The sequence below is a fragment of the Hakea prostrata genome, chromosome 11 (assembly GCF_041222555.1).
Source record: "Hakea prostrata isolate BN-2017 chromosome 11, UWA_Hpros_2, whole genome shotgun sequence".
Lineage (NCBI taxonomy): Eukaryota > Viridiplantae > Streptophyta > Magnoliopsida > Proteales > Proteaceae > Hakea > Hakea prostrata.
In genome coordinates, this window is record NC_142610.1 from 11,448,672 (window position 1) to 11,458,757 (window position 10,086).

A 10,086-nucleotide genomic window follows, 5' to 3' on the forward strand; every position below is an offset into this window, starting at 1 on the left:
ATCCAACGGTTTGAAATTCTGGATGAATGTCCTGCACAGGATTGAAGCGATTTCTGCCCCAAAACGTGTACTGCCATAATCATTCAATCGGAAAGGGGAAATTTACAATCCTACCCCAGAGCTTTCTTTCTTTTTTTTTTTCCCTTCTTTTTTGGGCCAAACCACCCTAGAGTTGTTAATGCCACCCTTGAGTTTCTCAATTTATTACTTAGAACCTCCCCCTCTCAAAATACTAACATTGTTAGTGTTAAACAAGAGATGGGGCATTGTCCTCGCCTTTAGGGGATGACTAACACCGTCATTGTTAAATAAAAGTTGGGGGCTTTGTTCTTGCCCTAAGGGATTCAAGTTTTTGATATCATATTATGAGGCATTACTAGTCTTTTACCAACTAACAATTCCTCGAGGTTATTCAGTAAATCATTTTTAAAAGGGTAATTTTCATCTCGACCCCCTGAGGTTTAGTCCAGGTCACTTTCAGTCCAGTTTAAGTTTTCCTTTGCAAATGGCTCCCCTGTGGTTTCATGAAATGATTAAATAAGGACAAGTTTAACATAAACTGTTAATTTAATATTTTTTGTGACGAAAATGCCCTTTTTCCAAATTTTTTTTTTAATAAGTTTATTTTTTTTATTCAAAGAAAAAATAGTAGTCTCTTCGTCCTCTCCATCGCCGGCCAAGAACTCAACTGCTGCTCAGGCCTTGTTGCAGCTAAGTTCTGAGCAGTGGTTGAGTTCGAAAGCTTCAAAGACGAAGCAGAAGAAGAGTCCCTCGTGTTTGCATTCCTCGGATCACAGGCAAAGGGAAGCCGACGTGTTTTACCGTTGCTGGATTTAATCACAGCTACTCCTCTACTGCAACTGCTACTATCGCTTCTGATGCTGGATCTCAGACCAATTGGAAGAGGAATCCTCAACGCCATTTTCTACTACCCTTCTTCCTTTCCCGTACCTTGTCGTTGGCTCAAGATCTTACTGAGATACTGAACTAGGATGGAAAGAAAGAATCCAGAGAAATCTATAAAATTTGAGAGAGAATTGATGTGCAGAAAATGCCTATTGCTTGTCTGATGAAATGCGAAGGTGAGGTAGGTGCGAGATTATGAATTTCAGGCACAGAGATCTTCCTGGCTGAAGATGACGGAGGGAGAGAAGGGAGTATATATAATAAGAGTTGAGGAATTTGGGGGGTTTGGAGAGGATGGAAAAGGTGTGGAAATTGTGAGAGGGGTAGGTGGGGGGAGAGGTGCGTGGTGGAAGGAGGTAGGTGAGATAGAGACTATGGTTGAAGAATTGGAGTCTGAGACCTTCAGAGACAATGGATTCTGTTATGCAACTGAAGATAACTGAATCATTGCACGGCTATGATTAGGATACCAAGTAGAGACATCAGCAATTTTTCTTCTCATCTCATGTAGTTATACAAGAGCAAATCACCCACAAATTTCTACAGGAATAAAAACACCCACAAATGTAAGTGTAAAAGTGTTAGAAGAGACATATTCCATACAGAGATTTCTTTTCCGGTAAGTTGCTATACAAGAAATTTAACTATTTTGATGGACCAGTAATCAACAAAAGGGAACAACAAATCAAACTTAACGCCTTCAGAGAGTTGAGATTCTGCAATGGATGATGACCGAGGAGATCCATCTCCTGATAAAGAACCCATCCTGAGACATCACTTGAACCTAAGAGGAACACTCATTCATGAGGTATGAGGAAGGCTCATGAACGAATGGTTCACGCAGACATGAAGGTTTCTTTTTCTTTCCTGAAATCCTCACCTGCTCCATAATACGCACGGGTTCTTGGTGGAAACAGAATTCTAGGCCTTTGAACATTACCGAAACGTCATTTCGTGGAGGAAAATTCCTCTTTCTAACAAGAAATGGAGGAAGATTAATCAAATTAGTGGTGGCGCATTCGCCGAAGCTTGAAGCAGCCAAAGGGCGAGAGCGGCGAGTTCTGGCCGCGATGGAGAAGACAGAGAGACACTTTTTTTCTTTGAATAAAGAAAGAAACTTATTAAAAAAAACTATAACAAATAAATTGGAAAAGGACATTTCGCCAAAATTATTAAATTAACTATTCGTTAAACTTGTCCTTATTTAATCATTTCAGAGAGCCAATGCAAAAGAAACTTAAATGGATAAAGTGACCTGGACCAAACCTCAGGGGGTCCAGATGAAAATTACCCTTTTTAAAAATAGTACATCAAGGAAAATTTTCCTTGATTTTAGGGAAATGTTTTGCTCCACTTTAGCCCTTAAAATTAATGACATCTCTTGAATTATCCAATTTATCAATTAAACCCTCTATAGGATGAAAACATATCAATGACACTCTATGCCTTTAAGAAACTATTGTTAAGTATTGATATGAATAAATTAAATATTTTAAAAAGATAAGAATAACATTGAATACAAAACCATGTGCTTAACTCGGTTGTTTGTCTCCCTTTATCGTTTGTGATTTCTTCTTCTCAATCATAAATCCTCACAGAGTTTGAGATATAAGGTTCATGGATACACTAATAAATTAGACAATTCAAAGAATGACATTAATACTAGGAGGTAATCTATGAGGTAATCTAGGGGATGGAATTGAGATGTTCCCAAATTTTAAGGGGTTATTCAATTGGTGATGCTAAAATTTCCCTTGGTTGAGCTCTACTCGGGTCGCTGTGCAATACCGTGTAGATCAAAATTTGTTGTCGAAACGAAATCTCGACCACTCATTTCACAGTTAAACTTTATTCGAATTTTTTTCCTTCCACTTATGCGACATAAAGAGAAAGAAACAAATTTCGATCAAAACTGTAGGTTGCACGATACTATGCATCAATTGTGCTGCACACAAGCAATTCCCAAACATCTTAAGGGGAAGTCACTCAACTTAGGTGCCGCTGAAATCCCTGATATCAATTATCACTGGAGTCTGGAGTCACTGTCACTTAGGCTGCGTTTGTTTGCTGGAATAAAGATAGGCTGCGTTTGTTAATTAACTTTTTTTTAATTTAAAATGTTTTCTAAATTGAAAATACACCCTCCAGAAAACAGTTCTTTTTGGTTTTTTGTTTTTTTTTGTTTTTAAAACTCCTAGAAAGCATTAAATTCACAACACAAGGCCAACATACTACCCATTACAAATACATGATATTTAGTTCTAAACTCTAGCCTAGCTGCTGTTCTGCCCTTGACTCCAGAAACCCATCGGTCAATTTAATCTTATCCGGTGCCCTCGATCATATTGGTGTACCGTAAGAGTAAAATCCGGAGATGAGCAGGAGCTACTCTCTGGTCTTCATCTTCTTCTTCCTCTGCTTCACCATAACTATCTTATCTTCCACGCTGGTTTTAAGTTCAACCCAGATAAACGATTGCATGCTTTTATCAAATCGTTGCAGCGACACTGGTCCTGAAATTCGATTTCCTTTCTGGATAAAGGGTCGGCAACCAGATCACTGTGGCTATCCAGGCTTTGCAGTATCCTGCACTTCCACCAACCAAACTCTGCTCCAGCTTCCATTTTCAGGTTCTTTCTTTGTAAACAACATCAACTATGCATTACAGGCAGTGTGTCTCGATGACCCAGATGGTTGCGTTATTGGAAAGCTTTTTCATCTCAATTTATCTGCTTCTCCTTTTCATAGCTTTCCCAAAGGATTTCATCAAGATTCTAACGGTTTTTTTAATCCGGAAACTGTCACTTTCTTTAATTGTTCAACAACAGAAACAGAACGAGTGTCTCGTTACTATAGTCAGCCTCAACATGATCTGGTTTCCTGCCTTGGCGTCCCTGGTCACCAAGTATATGCGTTCATGTCGAGTCTCACACTAACAGAAATGCCCTTGCCGTTGTGCAAAAAAATTAAGACCATATCTTTCGTTTCTTACCCAAGTTCGTCGACTCTTGTTTGGTTTAATGCCCTAGGGAGTTTTTTATATTATCCTGGGATTGGTAACCCAGCTTTCTGTCTCCCGCTGAGTTGGTCTGAACCATCGTGTGAAGATTGTGAAGCAAAAAGAGAATACTGCAGATTGAAGAACGGGAACACCAGTAGGTCTGAAACTGAATGCTTTACTCTCCCCAAATCTCCTTCACCACCAGCCTTGGGTATGTATTATGCTCTCTATCACTTCAATTTTTCCCATAACCCAATAAGTATTACTCTCGTAGGTTTCACGGAAACCCTAACTCACTAGGACTGAAAGATTTCATGCCTTGTTCTGCTTTCTCTGTATTTTTTTTTAAATTATTTACTTTTGGGTTTTCTTTTTTCATCCAGAGCCTTTGAGGTACAGGGTAAGTTATATTTGAGGTGCAGATTTGGATGCATGTTCTGTTATTCACTGACTACAAACTTATTTTTTTTTGGGTGGGGTTGAAGGTGAATCAGGAATTGTTTTTCTCTTTGTTTACATAGACTCATTGTTGGAGGGACTTGAGCTTTCAATCAAGCACAAATACATATGGAAGAGTTACATCATTTATTTCTTTTCAACTTCCTCTCTTTTTCCCTCTCTTAACTTTCCTTCTTCCTCTTCCTTTACTCTCTTTGTCCCCTTCTCTGACACTTCAGTTTTAGCTGACATGATGCTGATTTTTTATTTGATGACTCAAATGCTGATTTGAACAGAACAGTTTTCCTCCATTTTTGTAGTTCAACAAGGTTCAGAGCTTTCAAAAGAACCAAGGAAGAGAGGGATTTCATATGGAACTATAGACACCATTCTTGTTGTTCGAAGTCCATTAATCTTCAAGAATTGAGTAGGAGAAATGGAGTTAATCTCTTTTCAGGACTGCTGTTACCATTTTCTTCATTGCTCTCGCAACTCCCCTCTCTTCAAAGGAAACCAGGATTACCTTTTCAAAAATCTAATGCACTTTTCAATGGCATATGGCTTGTAAATTTTATGGAATCTTGTTTTCAGACCAATTCAAAATTAAAGAGAGTAATTAGCATCCGTAAGAAAGACTTTTCCTCTCTTTTGTTTTCTTGTGTTCAAAAAATCTAGATTTTGCTTTTGTTTGACACATGATTGCTTATATGCTAGCTTCCTAAGAGAAGAAGGCTCACATTGAAATTTATTTTGAAGTTGCAGAATTTGAATCATACAAAAACATTCTCCTCTAAAAAAGTAACCTTGACCTGCCAAACCATTATTGGCTTAATTAAGAATGTTCAAGGTTAGCCTTTCAAATGGAAGGACAAGATTCATCGGATCCCTACTCGGTTGCCAACAATGAGAACCTATGTGCAACAAGTTCTATACCATTTGTATTGATATATTTATCTGGATTTATTGATTCCTTCTTTCTTTTTTTTGGGCAGATGAGTCTGATAAGAAAATTATCACAGGTAAAGCCAAGCCAATTACATTTTCATGTTAAATAAATTTCATTTGTTACCAAGGACTTGTACTTTATGGTTTATTCACTTATAGTACTTTTTCTTTCTTTTTTCTTTTTAATTACAGGTGCAACTGTAGGCAGCTTTCTTCTTGTGGTGGCAATAATGATTTCCATCAAACAATACCGTGACTACAAATCAGATAAGATTGAAAAAGAGAACCAAGTAAGGATTCTAAAATTCTTAGATGACTACAAGTCCCTCAAACCATCAAGGTATACATTTGCTGACATTAAGAGGATTACAAATCAATTTAAGGAAAAGCTGGGAGAAGGAGGTTATGGTAGTGTGTACAAAGGGAGGCTTTCCAATGAAATTCTAGTAGCTGTTAAGGTCTTCAACAATTCTACGGGAGATGGAGAGGATTTTATTAACGAAGTTGGCACCCTAGGTAGAATTCATCATGTAAATGTGGTCCGACTAGTTGGTTTCTGTGCAGATGGGTATAGACGAGCTCTTGTCTATGAATTTTTGCCAAATGAGTCGCTAGAGAAGTTCATCTTTTCAAGAGATACTAAGAGAGCAGTCCTTGGTTGGGAAAAACTCCAAGATATAGCCATTGGAATAGCCAAAGGAATAGAATACCTTCATCAAGGGTGTGATCTACGTATTCTTCATTTTGATATTAAACCCCATAATATCTTATTAGATGACAACTTCAACCCTAAGGTATCTGATTTTGGTCTTGCAAAATTGTTTCCCAAGGATGAAAGTGCTGTCTCCATGACTGCTGCAAGAGGGACAATAGGATATATTGCACCTGAAGTGTTTTCTAGGAACTTTGGTCATGTTTCTCATAAATCAGATGTTTTTAGCTTTGGAATAATGTTGCTTGAAATGGTAGGTGGGAGAAAGAACATTGACAGCGCTGTACAAAACACTAGCCAAATGTACTTTTCCCAATGGGTCTACAATCAACTGAGCCGTGGGAAAGAGTTGGAAATCAGGATCGACGAAGATGGAGACGTTGGCATCGCCAGAAAGCTAACAATTGTGGCACTGTGGTGTATCCAGTGGTACCCAGTTGATCGGCCTTCAATGAAAGTGGTGGTTCAGATGTTGGAAGGAGACAGGGAGAGCTTGATCATGCCCCCAAATCCTTTTAGCTCTACATTGCCTTCAAATAATAATGCTGTTAATATGGAAAGCCCCCTCTGCACAAAATTACCAACTATATCTGAGTAAGGCTGTCTCTTTGATATTGCTGTATACGTATATAATGTTGTTTCCACTTTATATTGATTGATGAATCATACTGGAATTTGTAGCTCTACTATCTCTTTATTATTATGGAGGGTTGGGTTTGGGAATCCTCTGAATAGTCTTGATGTTCACCTTTGAAGTTTCACAGTGGATGAAACATACAGTGAACTGCGAATAGTAGAAAATACATTCAGGATAATAGACATTGCATCTGTTTTTCCATAATTGTGTTGTGGTAGCTTAATATATGAATCTATAATCTGGAGAGCATAACTCGTTAGAAATTTCCAGATGTCTTAAAATTGAGAGTGTTTCTCTCCAAATGGATGGTTTTGCCTTTGATTTTCCTTACAAAAATCATCACAGGGCTTGTTTGTTTAGAGATGTTTCAATGGCTTTGCAGTTGTCTCCTCCCCTCCTCTCTATTTCTGCCTGGAAACTCATGATTTCTATTCAAGAGATGGCGTTGGAAGTATCCTCTGTTTCAAACTTGAGCAGTGGATATAAGGAGTTGCCCTGACCACTCTAAATCTCCTGAGTTCTCCCTTGCTTTATCTCCTTTCCCTCTTAATTTCTTGAGTGTGGATGATGTTCAATACGGAATTGCTTTAGCACTTAACAATGGTAGGAATTTTGAACTTCAGTTTTTAGTCTTCAATTTTTATAATCTTAACTCATCATCAACTGGGAGATCTCAACTACTAGAAAACTAGATCCCTAAATATCTAAGAATGCAATACTAAGGCCCAAAGACATTGTCAATTATATAAAGTCAAACTCATGACAGATAAAATTGGCATAAGATTACAAACTTAATATGACTTAAGCTTCTGTTGAAGTGCTGACAGCAGTAAAGTTCATCGGTTCCACTGGATTCCAAGAGATAGAATTGGTTTTGCTCTGCCAACAGCAGATACAAGTCAGCAAAGAAGGCACAAGAAAAAATGAATGCACTCCACACAGACCTTCCCTCCCCTCCTCTTCCTCTTATTTTCTTTTCTTCTTTTGTCAAACATGCTGCATATTGCATATTCTATTCTTATTTTGGAATTTGTTATCACTGTAAGGACTGACATTAAGATGACAGATCAGTGTCTAATTGGGACCTTGCTTCATGCGTAGAACTGTCAAGTAAAACATTCTCGACCGCCGGATCAAAATCTCGGTTGAGATTACCGAAATTTCGGATCCGACAATCCGAAATTTCGCTTGACAGTCCTGTGCATTAAATGTGCAGGACTGATGCAATCTTCTTGCCAAGTACCTTCATGATAACCTTTCTTTCTGGGGATGACATACCCAAATCATATAGTGTTATGCTGCGGTCACTGCAACAAAGATTTTATCATTATGCACACGCGCATCAAAGGGACATATTACAGGTTTCATTGCAGCACATAAAAGAAAACTTATTTTTCTTTTTTCTTTCTTTCTTGGGAGCAAACATTACTTGCAAAATGTAAACTTTAAATGGCCAAGACAAAGGGTGCATTAGGAAAACCACCTAATCTCATGTCTGGCCTCTGCTCGCTTTTAAGGAAAGGAATTCATCCAGAAAAAATTAAATCTGACTCTGTCATTAAGTGGCTATGCTGTTGAACAGTTGTAACAGAAGATTAAAAGTTCCCCGTCAAATTTAAATGGTAAATCGTGATGTTTGATAGCCAGTGCGAAACCAAGCAATCACCTAATCACTCAAAATAATATGCAGTTTTAAGATGCTTGCTTTCACATGACTGAAATCTAACTGTTGAATTTCGGATTATATATACCTGAAGTTGGTAAGCTTTTCATTTGTTCTTTTTTGTCCTTCTATATATACATTTTAAAATCCAAATCTACTGGGTTGTGAAGAAGATAGGCTCGGAACATGCTTTCAAAGAGAAGAATATAGTTAACAATTAATTCTTTTAAATATATGGTTGATAGATACCTGGCTGATGTAGCCAAAACATTTGGCTCTCCAAGATTAAATCAAACTGATATGATGGTGTCTTTTCCCCATTCAAAACTGTTGACTGGTTGCGACCCAAAGAAAACTAAGATTGAAACCTGTTACTATCCCCAATGTCAACCTGGGCACCAGCTGTGGCGAAAAGATCCCCTACCCACTGGTGATTACTGCCCTGAAATAAAACCAGAACTTAGAAAATTATGTGTTGTGTCTAACAAAAGGGAATCATGCAATTATTTAAGTAGAAATATTTACTGCATTTAAGATAATGTCCATAATAACACTTCAGGTGATAGGTTTGAGAAATTCTTACCAGAAATCATTCTTCCAAGCATAAACTGCCAGTGGATGAAAATATGAAGCACAAAAATAAATAACAGGTATTAGACAAACAGAGCACATAGTTATAACTTATAAGCATAAGACATGGCCTTCAGCAGTACTTACCTTCGCAGGATTATGAAGAGAACCTCTCGTGCTAGCTAGATAAATGAAAAGAAAATGTAATAGGTGTTGAAATAGGCTTCGCATCAAACAAACTAGCCGGCTGAAGTAAATTCAAAATATATCTTTGCTGAGACAAGAGCAACCCTGTGGGCAAGGGAATAAACTCAACACCCAAGAAAAATCTGGCAGGCCCAAGGTCCTTGATAGCAAATTCGGCTTTAAGAGAACCCATGAGATCATCAATAGCCATTGAAGATGAGCCAATAATCAAGATGTCATCCACATAGATTAGGACATACAAAGGTCCTTGAAGTCCATGATAGAAAAATAATGAAGAGTCAGTTTTAGACCCTTGAAACCCAAAAGTAGATAGAAAAGAGCTCAACCGTTGGAACCATGCCCTTGGAGCTAGCTTGAGACCATAAAGTGATCGTTGAAGCTTGTATACAAATATAAGCAGGACACCATTGCACATAGACATTCTCAGTGAGTTGCCATGAAGAAAAGAATTATTGATATTCAGTTGGCGAATTGGCTGCCATTTGGAGAATATGGCCAAGACAAGGATTATGTGAATGGTAGTTGGCTTGACAATCGGACTAAAAGTTTCGGCATAATCTAGACTGTATTTTTGGGTATAGCCTTTGGCAACTAAGCGAGCTTTGTAACGCTCAATGATCCCATCAAACTGCCTTTTAATTCACCTCGTTTTTGCTCTCAAAGGTATGCTTTTGATCCATCCATTGCATTGTAGACACATCTTACTAATGCTACTGCTTTGACACCATATTAGGGTTGTGAGAGTGTTGTGAGTGAATTAGTGTATTCACTCAATGTGAGTATAACACACGCACACGCACGCACGCAAAATAATGTTAAAAAACTTGTCTAATAAAATAAAAAACACATTTGCAAAAAGATTTACATGATTCTTCAGAAGGCTAAGTCTTGAATTGAGCTTTTGATGGTTTCACCATGAAGATGAAGAATCAACATGAATACAACTTTACTTTGTTTTCTACCTCACTCTCAAACATATGATAGATTATTTATAACAAAAAAAGTGA

The 10,086-nt window shown here is 37.8% G+C and overlaps 1 protein-coding gene across 1 annotated transcript; it reads left to right on the top strand.

Annotated features, from left to right (window-relative positions):
* Positions 1 to 3,165: 3,165 nt before the first annotated feature.
* LOC149000103 (rust resistance kinase Lr10-like) lies at positions 3,166 to 7,375 on the top strand. Its single transcript, XM_089140838.1, has 3 exons — positions 3,166 to 4,118; positions 5,338 to 5,364; positions 5,483 to 7,375. Exons 1-3 carry the CDS (start codon positions 3,281 to 3,283, stop codon positions 6,598 to 6,600), a joined length of 1,983 nt encoding a protein of 660 aa, XP_088996964.1. The 5' UTR covers positions 3,166 to 3,280; the 3' UTR covers positions 6,601 to 7,375.
* Positions 7,376 to 10,086: the final 2,711 nt, after the last annotated feature.

Excerpts from the sequence above, each read along its gene's own strand:
- LOC149000103 (XM_089140838.1), top strand. The coding sequence starts at position 3,281 with ATGAGCAGGAGCTACTCTCTGGTCTTCATCTTCTTCTTCCTCTGCTTC. Across the intron at positions 4,119-5,337 it reads TCCTTCACCACCAGCCTTGG|ATGAGTCTGATAAGAAAATT; the intron begins GTATGTATTATG and ends TTTTTTGGGCAG. Across the intron at positions 5,365-5,482 it reads TGATAAGAAAATTATCACAG|GTGCAACTGTAGGCAGCTTT; the intron begins GTAAAGCCAAGC and ends TTTTAATTACAG.